Below are 18,776 nucleotides of genomic sequence, written 5' to 3' on the forward strand. Positions count from 1 at the left end.
CACAAAACAGTTTATTAATTATATGGTTTACAGGCACTTTCCCATTTATATTTCTTGCTTCCTTAGAGCACACAAAACGAACAAACAAAGCAAACAAAACCTAATTTGCATGACTGTTCCCAAATCGAAGAAAAAAAAAAAAAGCCCCAAACAGCCAAACAGCAGAGATGTCAATATTCTTTAGGGAACAGTAATTTCCATCAGCCTTTGAATATGCTTTTTATATTCATTTCTTCATAAATGCCTGTGCAACACCTCCCTGACATATAGGCTGTCCCAGTCCAAGGGTAGGATTCCCGTGTTCATTTATAGTGGTATATCAGTGATACCAACAGGGTCGAAAGGAGGTCCCCTAAGCGCTTCACAGGAGACATTCAGAACTTTTCAGGAATAAACCTTTGGAGAACACATTTGCCAAGACGGCTATTCACAGCCATTTATGTGATAAAGACAGACTTTTAGGTTTCTATAGCCCTGTAAGTGTAAATGACATTATACAGTATGTATGTCCTGAACAAATAACAGGACTTGCAATCTAAAAGTACAAATGAAAATGCCACTAAAACACATGGTTTATCATGGTTAAATAGATTTTTTTGCAAGGTATTAAGGAAAAAGGTGGTTGGTATAAGATAACGTTATGTGAAACGCTGTAACACCTCCACGGCTTGGGCTGTGCCCAGATCCAATCCTGTATTCATTTGCATTTTGCAGTCACTGGTGGCTCCATCGATCTATAAAAGGACAGCCATAATAAACTGCTTGTTTGGGGGAGCCTAGAAGGAAAGCCTCGTAGCTAATTCTCTGATGCAGGTCACCACTTCTGCCACAGACTTGTGCAACACTGAGAAAATCCCCCGGCGCGGGATACATCTTCGCTTCAGACACCTGTGCGAGCACGAGTTGTCTAGGTCTCCTTTGTCATTAATCACAAGAAACACGCTCTTCAATAACCCAATCCATACTTTAAAGAGCAGTCTAAAGGTGAACTGCACCGCAAAAGTGTTTATACCTCTCCAGCGACATAAACCTGGACAGATGAATTTCACTTTCAGCATCTCCACCAAATACTGCCCAACAAGGCATAGTTCCCACCCTTTGTCTTCCACAACTGCTTCAGCCACAAGTTTCTTCTATACCTTTTTACAGTGCCAGGCACAACGGGGCTCCTTTCTAACATGCAGTTTCCAGATATCGTCGTGGCGTGAGTTACTGAACCGTGAGTCACAGTCTTACTCTTGCACTCCAGCCCCGCGTAACCTGTTGGTTACATGCACATACCCATTTTTGATTGATATGATGAACGTGTTCAATTTCCTAAAAAAATTAAATCGCTGCCTCCTCTTATGCTGCAGCACATCTAAGAGAAAAATAATGAAAACAATTTAGTTCACATTACGGGGGACTGGAAATACTCTTAAGCAGTCATATTAATCATATTTGTCGGTTATTGCAGGGTGTAAATAAAGAGTGGATATCACCATAGACTCAGAAGGTTTGAACTGATCGTGTTTGACCTTAGCATGGAATTTCCCATGTCAGGAAAGCACAGATTTAGAGTAGCAACACCTCTGGGATATAACCCTCAAGCGTGTTATATATTATAGAGAGCAATATGTTATCGAACCAATATGTTATCGAAAAAATTATACTCCAATAGTGCTTTTCCTCTGGGAATAATAAATAATAACTACTGTAGAACTTGGATGTGCACATTGTTTTTAAACTTCGCTGACAATGTCAAAATGTTGCCTGGATAAATCACGATTTAAAGCAGAATTTTAAGATAGTGTGCGGAAGAATATTAAGCTTTGTTTAATTTTTTTTGCTCATAAACCTCATGAGTTGCAATGATTTTAAGCAGTTAAAGCAATATTTGTTTTTCTGTAAAAGTTTACCTTTGAGTAATTGCTACCATAAAGATCAATGTCAAGTTTCAGCTTAAAGAAAATTTCTATAACCAAGTTTATAAACATTTTGTTCTAGTTATGCACTGCTGCACTTCTGTGCCTGGGAACACTGTAGAAACATCCTGGAGCTTTCCACAAAACAAGTAAAGCAATAAAGACCGCAAATATCCTATATAACGTGTGCTTAATGAGATTACTCATTGTAAGCGACTAATGCAGAATGTTTCCTGATGATGATGTCAAGCAGCTATGTGGGTCAGTCTGCAGATAATGGTTTTGTACAGCTTTATGTTTACCATACTATTTTTTTTAACGAGTTATCACCTTACCTGAAGGGTTTCTGAGCTTGTTTCGCAACTGTGAAACCCTTCCCGTGTTTCACTGGGATCACATGGAACTGCAATGGGAGGAAGGACCACGTATGTCATAAATTAAGTATATCTACTTCATTGTCAAGGGCCTATTAACATTTTAAAAAATCTCTCCCCTTTCTTCCCTATTCTTCAATGTAATAGAGGAGTAAATGGCTTCTTTTGCCCTATTTCTCACAGAATTTGCTCCTGAGCCCTTCTGTTAACACATACTCCGCTAGCGTCTGCCTCTGTCTACCCAAGCATGAAGCATTTGCTGCCCTGCTGGGATATGCTGTGGTTTGCTGCTAATTCAACACTACCTTAGTGTCGCTGGAACTTTCCCCACTGAATCCGTAAATCAGATTACAGGGGAGATGTCGCAGCTCTTCAGCACCTCGAGCTGCAGCCAACAGCAACGGGAACAGCAGGCTTTTCCCCAGGGAAGGCTGGGGAGGGGTGGTGCGAATAAGAAGGAAGCATCAGGGAGTTATCCGAGGGGAAGAGGGATTTAAGTGGCTATTTTAAAAAGCAGTTTCGTAGCTGGCAATTGGTGACAGACTCAGCAGCGCAGGGTACAGACAGCCTTTTTAAACGGTAAAGAGGTGGACGGTAAACTGCCTTGAGCACTGGGCCAGGAGGGGTACAGGAGACTTTGGAATGAAGAAGATCTGCAGGAATACAGTGACCCAGCAGAAACACGCATGGCATTACTTTAGTACCTCCTTTAAAAATAAAGCTGAGCTCAAAATTTTCCATTACCATCAGCGCCAAGGTGAAAGATAAAAAGAACAGAGCATTGTATTAATAGCCCAGTTTTCAAATATTTCACATTAGCCACAAAAAAAAAAAAAAAAAAAAAGTATTTCCCACCACCCAGATTGTCTGTGGAATTTATTAGCCAACAGGGTTTTAATAGAAAAAGACTTAAAGCTTAGAGAGGGAGCGAGCCCCTGCAAAAGGCACTTTCTGGAGTGCGGAGCTATTTATTTATTTTATAGAGCACATCTACACAGGAGAGGAAGGGACATCGTTACGAGGCACAACGCGAAGTCCCGGGAGAGCCGAGTCTAGCCAAACAGAGCCATTTATTTGTTTTGTGTTTAAAGGGAGCAAGACTGATTTCAGAAACTATTCTTCCAGACTCACAGCCTTAAAACAAAGCAGAATTTGCATGTTTCAACATGTTTCTGCTTGGCTCCATTGTACGATATTGCGTCAGGACATTCTTTACACAGAGCACAACCACCGGAACTAACACACAGGCATCTTCCAAAAGTATGAATTTCTTTAAAACAACTCCTGTGAAGTGAGTCTGAATACAAAAACCTTGATTGGGTCGAACTAGGAATATTTCCAGGCTAACTCCCCAATCAGGCTAAATTCAGATACTGTGCAGGGCATTAGTGCATCCCTGTCCCTCCAGTGGTCCCAATAAACTGGGAAAAAGAGAAAGCCAGAGTAACTTTATCCTCCATGCACTGACCTATCCCACGTAAATAGCGCAATAATATCCTGCACATGTATGCAGGGTTCAAAACAGTTCCTTGTGCTATGGATAAAGGTCAACCAAGGGGCACAAAGACTAAGGGCTCAGCTGCGAGCAGGCTGGCAGCCAACGCTCGCAATAAATTTCCAGAGAATGTAGCCCCTCTGTAAAGCTGCGGCCCGTGAGCTATGGCAGCACGCACGGCTGCTGCACCTCCCCTGTCAGGACCCTCGATCGGGTTCCCCAACCCTTAAGTCCACCATCACCTTCTTCACATTGAGGCGACAGCTGATGCTTAATGAGGCTCTGCTTAGGGCATGCACCAAATCCGTTGCTTTTTGCGCCCACACACCCTTTACCCCTCTCTCCTGCTGCTTCACAGTGGCAGATGACTCCCCAAAAGGGAATATCTCAGTGGAAGGGGACCAGGACCAAGGAGCTCGGCTGAGAGTGCAGCAGGGAAAAGCAGAGGGATCATATTCACGCCGCAGGGTGAGATAAGGTGAATGTTTGCGCTGAATGCTGAAGTCAAGAAAAGCTGTCATCAGGGACGGACGAAAAGACAACCCCAAATGTTTTTGCGACACGGGGGCAGCCTGTGATACTTCATTATCTTTGCATAATGGATCTAGCTCGCAAGCAACCCCAGCGACTGGAAGGTTTAGTATGCTAAAGAGCAGCGCAGTGAACTCCTTTTGGAGTATTTTATAATCAAACACTACAAATCCTTCGGAAGACATGACTGAAAGTGCAAGTGCAGACAAAGCCACCCTTAGGTAATTCCCTTGATTAAAACTCTCAGACTTAAAATGAATCTAATTAAGGACATTGTGAAGGCACAGAAAGGCAGTGTTCACTGATGCCCTCTTTTGCAGACGGTGAGTTGCCAAACAGAACTGAGAATCTTAATTGCAAGAATCATCAGTAAATTCAAAAAGGATGGTAAATTAGGGACTACAGAAGTCAGACTATTACGCAACAGCAAGGCTCCCAGATCCCCTGGTTCTTGCATTAGATGGGAAAGGCGCTCCCATGAGAGGACACAGTGCTTTTTTTAAAAACAGCTGAAAAAGGAGAGAAGAACCTTGCCCAGACTCATGCCATCCTGAGCGACACAACCAGCAAAATTGACAAAAGAGGATACCGTTTCTACCAGTTTGTTTTCCCTTCATTATTTGACACCATTCCATATACCACTCTTGAGAGGCATCCAAACCCAAATTATGGTCATCTAATGGAGCTCTCACAACTGGCCAGATCTCTGCTTTTTTTTTTTTTAATCTTTCAGTCCTTCCATAGCAGGTAATATGCTTTGAAGCGTCACTGGGAATTTTTATTTCGTCAATCAGTTTTCTATCAACACGCTGATTTTTCACAGATCTTCTCAGATCAGCAAGGCAGTTAAAAAATACTTTTGAAATCAGACGGTGAAAACCACTGACCACCTAGAAGTTCATTTCTGTTGGATTTAACTTTCCCTAACTGTCTGCATTAGTCTCCAAAGAAAAGAAATCTACTGAAGTATTGTAAAAAATGTTTATAAATATCTGACAGATACAGATACAGATACAGATACAAATACTGACACAGATACAGATCAGGTAGACAGAAAACTGTTGGGCTGCATAGAAAATTATTTGATAAAAAAGAAGCAGGAGGTACTTGGGAATTACAACTTATTTGTGGAGTAGTGCTGAGCTCCATCACTCCATTCAACTCTTAGAATCAAGCAAAATACAGGTGGAAGCAAGCTCCAAGTAGGCAATTATCTCAAGGACCACATGTTGTACTCTACATTATAAAAAACAGCAACTAAGTGAATGCTTGAACTGTATTCTAATAGTAGGTTGAGGGTTTTTTTGTAGACTCATAGAATGGTTTGGGTTGGAAGGAACCTTTAAAGATCACCTAGTCCAACCTCCCTCTGCCGTGGGCAGGGACATCTTTCACTAGATCAGGTTGCTCAAAGCCCCATCCAACCTGACCTTGAACAGTTCCAGGGATGGGGCATCCACAGCTTCTCTGGGCAACTTGGGCCAGTGTCTCACCATCCTCATCATAAAATATTTCTTCTTTATGTCCAATCTAAACCTACCCTCTTTCAGTTGCCCCTCTTCCTGTCACTACAGGTCTTGCTAAGAAGTTTCCATCTTTCTTATAAGCCCCCTTTATATATTCAAAAACTGCCATAAGGTCTCCCTGGAGCCTCCTCTTCTCCAAACTGAACAACCCCAACTCTCTCAGTTTGTCCTCACAGCAGAGGTGCTCCAGCCCTCTCATCATCTTTGTGGCCTCCTCTGGACCTAGTCAAACAGGTCCGTGTCTTCCCTGTGCTGAGGGTTCCAGAGCTGGACGCACTACTCCAGGTGCGGTCTCACCAGAAAGGAGCAGAGGGTCAGAATCACCTCCCTCAACCTGCTGGCCACATTGCTACGGATGCAGCCCAGGATGTGGCTGGCCCTCTGGGCTGTGAGTGCACATTGCCAGCTCATGTCCAGCTTTTCATCCACCAGGACTCACAAGTCCTTCTCAGCAGGGCTGCTCTCAATCCCTTCATCCCCCAGCCTGTATTGATATCGGGGGTTGCCCTGACTCAGGTGCAGGACCCTGCACTTGGCCTTGTTGACCCTCATGAGACTCGCATGGGCTCACTCCTCAAGCCTCTTAAGGTGTCTCTGGGTGGCATTCCATCCCTCTAGTGTATCAACTACATCACTCCGCTTGATGTCATCTGCAAATTTGCTGAGGGTGCACTCAACCCCACTGTCTATGTTGTTGATTAAGATATCAAATAGCGTTGGTCTCAGTTTCCACTTTAATAGTTTAAAAATAACACTTCTTGGAGTTATTCAAATCTCAGACCACTTTTAGTGCTAACAATGACAACAAAGCTCAATCCTCAGTTTATCATTTTTTGTAACAGTACAGAAATTTGCAATATAGCAGGTCTATAGATATTACCTATGCATGCACACGTATCTGGTGTAACAAGAGACAAGAAAAGAATATTGAAGCTGAATGCTTTTATTTTTGATGGTTTAAGAAAGAAATATCCTTAAAAATACCCAAGGTGTTTAAAGCCACTATCTGAAAAGTCAGGTCTTGGTGCTAGTGCAAAACACGGAGCGCAACTGCTCCTGACTTACTACAAACGCCCAGTACCATCACCATTTCTCAAAGCACCTCACTGCCATACTTGTGCTTTATGCCGCGACCCTCTTAATAGAAACAAAAAACAACAAGACCACACAACAAAGTCAATCCAAAGCCTTTGAGAATAGAAACTAAAAATAAGAAGAGTTACTAATTAGTTACTGGGCTAGATCCTCATCTGGTAAAAAACTGCTTAACTGTTCAATCGGTACTTTTAAGCGCATCTGTTTCAATACAGATCAACAATGATATCATTAAGTTTAACATATTATAAGAACAACCAAAACCACAGGGTTTACAATCACCAGATCAGCAAGAGACTGAGGGAGAGTGAAAACTTGAATTTGTCTCTCATTCATCTACTCATAAAAGGTGACAAGTTGATAGCTGTGGACCAACATCATGCCGTGGTGCAGAGCCAAAGAAAATGTCAACTAAATCCTGCCAAGTCCTCAACTGAGATAAATCATCATAGCTCTGTTAGTCAGCCCTCTAACTTCCAGCATCCAAGGATTTGACTCTGTCTACAATGTATGTTCAGACAAGATACAAATCAATGCAGTGTCAACTTGACCGCAGTTTCTTTTTTCTCTTCAAATATTACTGTGTCTTTGATAGTTAAAAGCAAATCTCACTGAAGTCACCTAATTGGCAGGAGGAGGAAAGCATTTACAAAGGTCATTTCCTATAAATCCAGCAACTAAAGTTCGCTCACTGCCCATCATCCCAAAAGTTGCTGTTACACTGGGCAAATTTTCCCACTTATTAGTCCGTAAAACACTTGCAACATCAGTCTTTCTTTCTTCCATGAGAATGTGGAAAAAAAAAAGATGCACCTCCCCTTCCTTGTGTCACCACCTGGGTCTGGGGACAGCCTGGTGATTTACATGTCAGCTGTTTCTGGCAGACCCCGCAGGAGCTTATAAATGAATTCCCACAAACTCTGCCCATGACCAGGCAAAACTAGCAGGCTGCCAGTCATCACGCTCAGCTGGAGCACAGAGTTATAGCAATCAACAGGAACTTCACACTCCTCTGAGATGGACACCACCACCAATCACACCATGCTTGCTCCTCATTGCTCCATGTGGAATCAATTAAATTCCCGAAGAGGGTGAACTTCTGGAGAAGCCCTGCCAAGCCACTACCCAACGTTTCAACAGCTCAGGCTTCCCAAGGAGCTTGGTCTGGCCTTAGGACTCGCTTCTGTTCTTTCTCAAATGCACTGAATATGGAAATTTTACCCGACGGGGCTGCTCCAAACACAGAGACTTACCACTCAGTCTCTCAAATCTTTGTATTAAAAGGCTCAAACTTACGGTAGAGTGCTGAATGGGTATCCAGGCAGGTGTTTCGACTGAGCTTTTGTGGGATGGGCATCTGCCATGGCTCTGCTGCAAATAAGTGAAAATGGCATTATACACAACACAGTACGTGCTGCAATCTCTAGGCGCAATGGACTCCATTCCAGATGGAGCATCTAGGAGTTTGCTAGTACGCATTACACCTCACAAAGTCATTTTCCACTGTCATGTAGGGAAAATAATCCACTGTTCGCAGGACCAAGAAGGCCTCAGCAGTAAACCATTAATTGTGCTTTGGAGTTCTCAGTTACGTGGGTGAACATATCCACTCTGAACCCCAAGCTTGTGCCACCTGGCTTTCCTCCACACTGGAGCATTCAGAGAACAACAGCAGAGTTTAGGGAGTAGGTAGAGATTGGCTTTTTTCTCCCCATTTTATGACAAGCCATTTCCATTACATCCTCTTTGATAGCTGCAGCTTGAACAGCCCCATGGTTTGTTTTTTTTTTTTCCAGGAGAAGTAAGTCTGTCCCAAATTTTTAGGGTGTGTTTTCTTGCTGAGCATAACGCTCTGCTTGCTCCCCAGATTGGCCCCTGGAGGACATGGAGCAAGTACCCAAGACTCCTGCAGTTCCCTGAAACTTTGCAGAACCAAAAGAGCGAGGGATCAATTTAACGTCTAATGTTCCACATGGCAGTGCAAGATGCAACCATCAAGCCTTCGGGCTGATCTTCCTGTAATTTCCCTTGCATTTGCAGTGATTCAATTACATTTTAGCAAAGGTTTGGAGCCCATCAGAACAAATTGCACAGCAGATTGGGTCAGAGTCCCTGAAGAAAATTTCAGAATAAATTCTGGTGTCTGCCACCATTACTCTCAGCATTTCACAGAAGAGTCAAACTATTATTTAGCTCCTTGAATTGGAGGACTCTTGGAATCATGTGTGTTTCTGAAGCTGGAAATAATGCGTAAAAAAAAAGCTTTCTTCCTTTTATTTTCATTTAAGCCAGATATATCACAAGCAACTACAACAAACTTGTCTTTTCCCCATGCTGAGAGCAAAGGAGAGCATCCCCTGCAAACACTAAAGATTAGGCTTCACACGATTTTCAATATTGAGTCTGATTTAAAAATATTAACTAACAAGGCAATATTAGTGTCTTGTTCTTTATCTCCAAAAAGTAAATATTTGTAAAGCACTGCAACAGTAAATACTTTTATAAGAAAGAAAAGAAAAAAAGAGAAAATGTGCATATTAGTTTCAGCTTTATATTCCCCAAACCTTCAAAACTGGCTATCTTTTATGTTTTCACTTTGACAACTTTAAGGAATATTCAAAAAAACGGCTAGCAAGCAAAAAGCATTGTACCTTTAGATGAAAGTTTAGAAAGTATTGTTTAAATGGATTTGAAAAAGTCACTGCTATCATGTCAGCAATATCCTGTGGGTGTGTGTTATCTCCTGTAAGGAAGGAATGAATGCAACAGCAAACTATGTAATCCTATCAAAATAATAAAACTTTACATGAATTTTGATCAAAACACTGCATGAAATATAGGTAACTATTTTTTCCTTTCTTTAACACAGTTGTAAGTCTTCAGTCTTTAATCCAAGCCAAGATAAAGGCAAGAAAATTAATAATTTGCTTTGGACAGGAAACATTTTTCTGATTGAAAAGCCTGATCTCACAAATTTAGGTAACCGCGTATAACATGTTTGCCAGCAGACTCCTCAAAAAGACTCCTCACATTCTTATAGATGACACATCTGCAAAATAAAAGCTCCAGGTCTCACAGCAGGAAGGGCTAATACTCTGCAAGTATTCCTGACTTTGAGATTCATACCAAAATTGCCCCAGGGCCCAGAATCACACGACACAAGCTGCATATTCAAAGGCCAGAAAGACGGAGGTAGCTGGGAATCGCTCCTAGGCAACAGCTCTCCAGAGATCCCAATTGCTGAGCACAAGGGATGGGCTGATCGTGCATCTGGGATGTAGGGTGACCTGCAGAGTGTGGCCTTTCACAGCTGGATATTTGAATTACTGTGCTGATAACACGTCATTGCACTGGAATCGCCTGAGAAATGCATGTAGCTCAAGGGCTAGGACTGAACGCTTTCCTCCTACAGCTTTTGGGGGTTTGGGATTGCTTTGGTTTTGTTTTTTTTATAAATTACAGCTGACTTTTTATTTGAATGATCACTACTTTTTGTATTGTTGTGTAAAAAACAATGCTTTTCATGCCTTTCATAGCTTACACCTAGTTGATATAGTTCTAAGAAATAAGATAGAAATATCAGCTGCCGGTAATGTTTTTCTTCACAAAAGTGCTCAGTTTTTTTATTTTTTTTTAAATCAGCAAAAAGCTCCAACGTGTCACACATAGAGGTACCAATGAAAAAATATTAACCAAAGGTCAACACTTCATAAAGTATTCTGCAAGCATAGGAAACACAAGTAAGCATAGGAATAAACATGTTGGGAATTATTTGCAGACTGTAGAAGGAATTAATTCCATTTGATTATTGCTGCTAACATTTTCACCAGTTTAGGAGTTTGGTGAGCATAAGGACTAAAGACCTTGGTCCATCCCTGCACTGGAAAGTTAAAAATCTGAAAAGTGATGAAAATCCATCATTTGAAATAATTTTTCTTCAGATGGCCTTCAAGGGAGGACAGAATTACCTGTAGTTTGCTTTTCATGTTTACTAATACTTGTATGCAAAAAGCATATGTCTCGCCTTGCTGTTTGGGAGAATATGTTCCAATAAAAGAGTTCTCCATCTGAAATGGAAACAGAGGCTGTTTCTCCATAGCTTATGAATGAGTGATTTCCACAGTCTTGTTTTACTCCCTTTCTTTGAGGATACCCAGCCTCCTGCGCTAAGCTTCACCCTTGAGACAGCTCCAACGTAGTGATAGACACAGTTATCCAGGCGTAGGCTTTATCACAGCTTCATGCAATCAGAGCCTTCGAAATATGCAATAAGATCTTCAGCTTGTGTAATTTTTGCGTAAAGAGACCTCGGGACACAAAAGAAGAAATCCATTCTCATTGCTGAATTCAGCATCAATCACAGCTTCTTTTTCTGGGTTGATGCTTTAAATCCTTGATAAATCGCATAGCAATAACAGAGTCAGGAAGCAACGAAGCGATGACAAAGTCAGATAGAGATGCTAACCTCTAGTCAGATAGAGATGGTGCGATTCCTTTTCTGGAGGCACTGCTACATGTAATTCCCAAACCAACAGGTTCTTCAGGCATCCAGAAATGCAGACCCCATAGGTAACCAGGAGACAGAAAGCAGAAGACAAAACCAAGGCTGCAAGCCCTTCACGGTCTCTGTGCCCAACATCTACTTTCCTAGCCTGCAACCTTTAAGCAAGCTTCTTTCCTACGTGCTTTTCTCAGTCAGGTGTTGAAGTAACTGACTGCTATCAGCACTGGCTGGAAACATTGGGGTAATGTATCTGCAGATAGATTAATTTAATGCAGAGTGGTAGCAGCAGTGCCCACTGCAACATTGCCGGGGGAAATCTGGCGTATTGAGTAGTGAATCAGAAGATGAGAGCTTTGTGGCACTGCACAAGAGAGGTTCGGGAGACAGACATGCAGCTGCACATCAGCAAGGTCTGGGTATGGTTTCGAGGAAGAATTCCTCTTTTGTGTTGGGCAACCAACCATAGTGACTGCTAAGGGTGTTTGGAGGACTTTAAGAGCAAGTACATATAGCTTATTGCCACTTTCTCATAGGCAGGGAGAGATATAATCAATACCAAATTCTGATGGCCAAATACTGCCTAATGCGAGTGTGGCCACAGCCCAATCTTAGCTCTGCAGGAATATGTGACAAAATAGAGAGAGGATATCTAGGAACATATTTATTTATTTCAGTGCTCACTGAACTGCAGCACTCTTTAAGATCTTCTCAGAGAAGATACTGGTCACCAGAATCAAAAGCAATTACAGGTGAGATTCCGTTTGTGTCCACTAGAATGGCCAAGAATATGACTTGCAAACTATATACAAATCATTGAGCAAGGTCTCCAGTAGCAAAAGAGTTGACTGAAGTCAAATCCAGTGGAACATATTTATCTACTCCTACACATCCTTACAAGTTATCTTCTCTGATGCAGATGATTCTCTGGAGAAATGAAAATTGTACATCTCAACTAGAGGTCTCAGACCAGGTAAAATACAATGATTTACTAGGCCGTACCCCTGACCTAATGATTCGCTCATAAATAACCATTCCCTTCTCCTTGACTGCACACGTTCTCTCATTTTTCAGCAGTCTTGCATCAGGTGAAGGGAGACAGAACGAAATTTGCATGGCGGTAGCAAACAGATTAAAACACGAAAGAAATGCATATTTATGTTGAGGATGCATGCCAGGAGACCCATCTTTTCTGCTTTTAGTGGCCTCTTGGACATTGCAAAGAATCCATTCGGTCAGCTCCAGCTATGTGAAACGCATGAAAATGCAGCTCACCTTGGCACTTAGGAAATTATCTTCCCGCCTTCACCCAGGCCCTCTGAATATTAGAGAAGGGACCTGCTAAGGATGTACGGGTCTGCTATCATTAAGCGTCACTGTCATTAATTGAGCCAGGATCAGGCTCTCGTGTTTTCTTTCTCTTGCTCAGTATCTTCCACCTTTCCTGACATCCGCAGCTCTCCACTGCTGTGCAGTACTATTAAGCCCTAACCGTATCTGCCCGAGCAGTTAATTGAACATTTTCTTTTCTCAGTGTATAGAGCTGTTCATAGATTTATGAAACAAATCACCCTTCTCCTTTCATAGTTAAAACTAATCTCAATAAAGACATCTCCCTAAGATCAGCACATTATAATCTAATGAAATCTATTGAAAATTTCAGTTGCGCTAAACAAGGTCAATGCTCGGAAGAAACGAAATGTCACTCAGAAATGAAGATCAAAGTAATTCCCTTCTATTCCTGCTGCTGCCATAGAGACCAAGGGAGGGGGAAGAGGGGGAAGAAGAGATTTAACAGACTTAATTCTTCCTGAAATTTATAATTAACTACAAGGGAAAAGGGACAATTACCATATTTCTAAAGAATAAAGGAGAAAAAAGTTGGGCTTTTGACAAGATATAATTACAAGACATTACATATGCAATGCACATCGGTTCGTTCTGTGTAATTTTCTGGAGACTCCCCCCAAAAAATGATTTTATTTTTTCTAGAAAAGACAACACGTGTCTCATCAGTTTACATTCATAACGTTAGAAACCCAAAAGCTAGAGGCTTACAATAATTGTTCCAAAATTTAACATTGGTAAATAAAGATTGGAAATAAATACCCAGATACACTCCCCATCTGTCAGACATCTACGCGTATATTCTCCAGCTAAGATAAATGGTAATCAATGAAAAGGATCTTCCTGCTCTTCTAAGACTGTGCAGTTTAGCCGGCAGCCAACCCATAGTCATCAAAGCTGTCCTCAAGTACCACTTGAGAATGGAGTTTACTAAATTACATGTAAATTGCATGGATTCAGCACTATTACACTTTTAGGGTCTGGCAGGAAAACACCACAGTTTGAAATGCTCATCAGCACCTAATAATGACTGTAGCAAAAGATTTTGATTTTAGCTAAATGTGAATCTCTGGAGGGAAAATCATTATGTTTCCTTTGTTTCGGGTTTGTTATAGCCAGGAAATTCAGCACAAAAAAAACTTAGCTACCCAGTTTATGATTTCAAACTGCAATGATTCAAAGCCTGAACTCTTGCAAAGAAAAAACAACAAATGTCGCCCAGATCTATTTAGCACTATTAACAATATGCGGGCACGTAGAAATGTGGTTATTTTTTTGTTTCATATCCAGCTAAATTTAAATCAGATCCTCATGTAGTGTAGCGCTCTACAGCTCTGCTGGTTTTTGTAAGATTATACTAGTCTACAGCACCTGAGGCACTGGTTCAACGTCAGTATTTATTCCTAGCTTTATCATTTCCTAATTTTGGGTCTGACTCTACAGCCTCTCGAACACATACAGATAATGTTGCAGGAAGTCACACAAAATAAATTGAAGCTCATTCTCTAAGTAGATACCTTTTTAAAACTTTATATTGAGGGGTTTTTTTCAGATTAACACAATATAATTGGGGGCAAGGGGGGTAAGCAGGCCTATTTTCTTCAGTAAAACCTATTGCAAAAGCACTTTGGCGTAAATGTTTCAAGTATTAGCTATTTGCATTGGTGTTAGGTCAACATAATCAATAATCCAACTTAACCCCACAGTGAATTCACCTCTGCAAAGTGAGACCAACAGCTGGCATGTAGTGTGTGAACCTGCTCTCCACCCTTAGCAGATGACCTGATCCGATTTACCATTCTGACCTTCTGAGAGCATCTTGGGACTGGTTTTGCTGCTGCTCTAAATTTGAGAGACTGGAACATTCAGGTGACTCCACTGGTGCCACCTACACATTTTTCCATTCTTCAGCCAAGTTCTAAAAGCACTCTTTAAATCAACCGGGTTGGCACTGGGAGTCAATTGGTTCTGATAAACATTAAATGAAGGTTAATCCCTCATTTAGGGAATCCCCTGTACCCTACTGGGACACAAGACCTGTCCCTACTTTTTCTAAGCATCACACACTATCAACAGGCATTTACGTATTATATACTTAATGTAGAGTGGTAGTTCCAAAATCAGCTACCCCAGCTACAGTATCTCCTCACTCTGATTTACAGTGATGCTACTGAGGAGGATGAGCTCTGAATTTTTATTTGTTTTCCGCGTTGGGACTATGGGAAACAGAAAACTAACGCTGAAAAAAAGTCAAGGTGTATATTTCATAGCTCTTCTCTGCTTTACTCTTAACTTCTTGCATGCTTTAGTGGCAGAGATTGTAGGTTGTTTGGTTGGACTCGATGATCTCAAAGGTCCTTTCCAACCATGAAGATTCTATTCTCTTTTTTCATGCTGCAAAGTGGGGTGATGAGTGTGTGGAATGGGAGACACCTACAGAAGAGTCATACGGTACCAAGGGTCTAAGCAAGATGTTGGTCCTGTACTTGGCCACAGCAGCTTCTTATTTTCCATGACCATTGCACATATTGAGACTTCTGCTCACACATCTGTCGGAGTTTTGCCTTAAGTGCATACATTCGTGTCCCCTGATCCAAATATATCGTCAGATGAGCAGAAGAAAATAGGATAGACAGATGTTGCTGGCTCCTGGCAACCTCGCCAGTCAGAAGTGTACATGGTCAACCTTGGTATGGGTTAACAACATAAACAAGCTTATCACCCTGCTTCCCAGCACCATTACAAAACAGTTTTTTCCTTCCATCTTTATTTCATTCTTTTAAACACTTCAACTAAATTCTTAGAAAGGATGCTGGACAGACAGCCATGAAAAGAGAGATATTGTTAATTTACCAAATGAGTCTGAGACAGAATTTAAAAAACCCTAAAAAACTAAAAACAAAACCCCAAAATTCTTCAGTAGTGGAATAAACTGAGCCTTTCATTAACTCCAAAAAAACCCCCAAACAACCAAATATACAAGATCTTTTTTTCCATTCACATAAATAATCACATTTTCATTTAATTATCTGGTCCCACAGAGGACACTTGAACTAAACATGGAACCTGTCCAGTGAGTGATCTGGTGTAAGCCACTACAGAGTTAAGTGGAAGCTGGCAACAAGAATCTCTAAGAAGGAGTAATTATTGCAGGATTTTCAATGTTTTGATGACGGAAATTTATTTTTGTAGGTAACAAAACCAAAGAGTTCAAGCTGGGCATTCTCCCAGGGTCTGAAGGTGGCCAGTTCTCTGGTTTACAAGCTGGAGGATGCAGCTCTGGGTCACAGGACCCCTACTGCTGCCACTGCTCAGTGCTGCGACCTTGGGAGTCAGGCAACAAACAGCAAGTGGTTTAGGTTTTGAGAATAAATTGGTGTTATTTTATTTGGTGTTTAGTCTTTGTGTACATCTTTGCAAGCTCATCTCAAAGCACATAAGCTTTCAGGTGATAAAATCTAAGAATTTTAAGCAAACCTCAAAATATATCTCCCAAACAAAACAAGTGGTGACACCGCTGGCAACCAGCATTGACAATTCTTAGGGACATTACTAATGTTAAGGATAATAAAACATTCGATTAGATTAAACATTAGATTAGAGAAATAATTAGATTAGATTAGATTAGATTAGATAAAACATTAGATTAGATTGCCCAGGAAGTTTTAAAATCTCTGTCCTAGGTGAAGGTCTTTAGCTAGTCCTGCGTGTGACAGAAGACTGGGTGGCCACTTGTGGCCATCTTGTGGGAACTTATTTAGTTCTCTTTTTTTTTGATGCTGTGAGTGCCAGCTGCAAGTATCAAAAAGGCCTAAATCTGACACCTTGAACTCATGAGATTTAAAAAAGAAAAATTTATTTCCCTTCATTGGCCTTCTGGCTTTAAAACTTTTAGATTTTCCAACTCTGCACTCTACTTGGTAGCAACAAGGGCCAAAAAGTTTTTGTGTTTTTTTTCCCAGTGAAGCTGATCATCTTATCTCACCCACCTGACATCAAGAACTGGGGGTTTCAGTGAAGCAGCCCCTGTTATGGTGAATCTTATTGGGCAACACAGAGGTATCTATTTTGTTTTTCACCAGCGGCAGCTACTGATATATTCATAATTCTGTAAGAGGCAGAAGGATGGAAGGAGAGCGGACAGCTAGGGGAGAGGACAGCATGTTGCCTTCTGACTGTTGGGAGGCACAGTGGGAATGTTCTTGCTTTTCAAAAACTCCTGGTGCTCTCGTTGGGATGGAGCCTTGACCTAAGCTTTTATTTATACTGAATTCTTCCTAGTGATAAAATAATGCCACAAATTAATGTGCTTTATGCGACAGCAAAAGAAATAAGCTATGCTGGGAACGTGATCAATTAAAATAAACTAGGAGACCATAAGAAGTCCTCCTTGACTGATGCAGTATTCCCTAAGTCCTGGGTTCAGAAATGCATGTAAACATGAAGGAAATAAAAAAGGAGAGGAGAATTTGTACAAATTAATATATTCAATCTATCTGAAACTTATCTTATGTTTTGGTTGAACAATAATGTCAGTAGGATTTAAGATTTGGCAAGGAACATCAGAAAATGAATTTTATTAGATGGCATTTCTCAGCATATAGACTTCAAAGCAGGGTCTTTAGCACCGTTGTACATAATCTGCAAGGGCATATTCACTCCACCATTTATGTCATTTTCTATAGGTTGGAAATACTGCAAATTCCAGACTAAATTTTATAACCGTGTGTTAAAAATGTCAACTTTTTAAACAGTGTTCGTCTTATGCAGTTTAAATAGCATTCAACTTTTACTCCCTTTTTATTATTTATAAGTTATGAAGAATAAAACTGATATATTTACTCCTTCTTGACATTAAGATCCACTTTTCCAAGAATGAGAATGACAATTATTTGCACAAATCAGACAAATGGATATTCAAATAAGGATAATTACCAGATCTGAGGCCAAAAATGACCATACGGTTGCTCTGTAGAATTCATACTTATCGAAATTATTTTTTTAAAAAAGTCAAACGTTCTGAAAAAGGTCTGCTCTTATTACATTGGTGAAAATTGGCATAAACAGATGCCATAAAAACGTTGTAGATTTAAAGGCAGTGGAGTTACTCCAATGCACAATAAAGCAAGTAAGAGCAGATTATGGATCAATACAATATACCGTCACCAGTGCAGCTATTTAAATATGGCACCAAAACAAGATGAGGAAATCAACTGTAATTTATTTGGCTTCAAGCCTTTGCAATATGAAATGAAAGTGTTCTGAAACTAGATTTTTCCCATTATTCATCTCAATTACATATGTTAATATGGTGTTCTCACATGCATCCAAATAGCAGGTCACCTAAAATTCACAACCCTATCTCATTCCAACATCAAAGTTGGCAGCGAAGACTGAATATCTGGAGTTGAATATTTGAGGCTCATATGGTTGACTTTCGGATAATTTCAGCCATTTAGCGGCAGATCCAAGAAACAGAAGAGATGGGAGGAAAAAATATTGCGTGTAGATGGAGTTGGGAGCCCTGCTCAGAGCAGCAGCAGTGGTGAGATGACGGTGAGTCTACATTTGTTATTGCCCAGAAGGCCCTGGGAAAATGTTCAGTGGAAACATTCATCAACAATTCATAAAATAAATAAAGCGGTGTCTCCTGACATATGAAAAAGGTGACTGGGCCACGTTCTTCTCCCAGTTATGCTATCTTAAAAGCAGACTCATTTCCCTTTCCCAAATCCAGTTACTACACAACTCCTTGACAAACTCTCAAGACCAAGGATGGTTGCGATTGCAGGTCCCCACCGCACCACCGGACACCCAGAAGTGGAGCTAATCACAGCTGTCTTTTCAACCTTCCTGCTTATTTTCTATTGGAAAGAAATGTCAAGGAGTAGAAATCGGATGTCTAGCACGATCCTGCATCCAGGCTTTGTTCAGCGGTGCTACACCACCGCTGCTGAGCGCTTTTCATCAGTATTGCATCAACAGGCACCCATGGGCACCTCC

The 18,776-nt window shown here is 41.0% G+C and overlaps 1 protein-coding gene across 13 annotated transcripts in view; it reads right to left on the reverse strand.

Moving 5' to 3' along the window:
• Positions 1-18,776, reverse strand: part of DLG2 (discs large MAGUK scaffold protein 2) — a 1,057,033-nt gene that overhangs the window by 871,102 nt on the left and 167,155 nt on the right. For 3 of the 13 annotated variants that reach the window (XM_054188272.1, XM_054188266.1, XM_054188278.1), the window contains one exon: positions 8,222-8,296. The exons of the other annotated variants lie outside the window; for them this stretch is intronic. In XM_054188272.1, the coding sequence (XP_054044247.1) occupies positions 8,222-8,296 (75 nt within the window). The remainder of the gene's footprint in view (positions 1-8,221; positions 8,297-18,776) is intronic. 13 annotated transcript variants of the gene reach the window in all.

Source organism: Rissa tridactyla, chromosome 1 (assembly GCF_028500815.1).
Source record: "Rissa tridactyla isolate bRisTri1 chromosome 1, bRisTri1.patW.cur.20221130, whole genome shotgun sequence".
Classification (NCBI taxonomy): domain Eukaryota; kingdom Metazoa; phylum Chordata; class Aves; order Charadriiformes; family Laridae; genus Rissa; species Rissa tridactyla.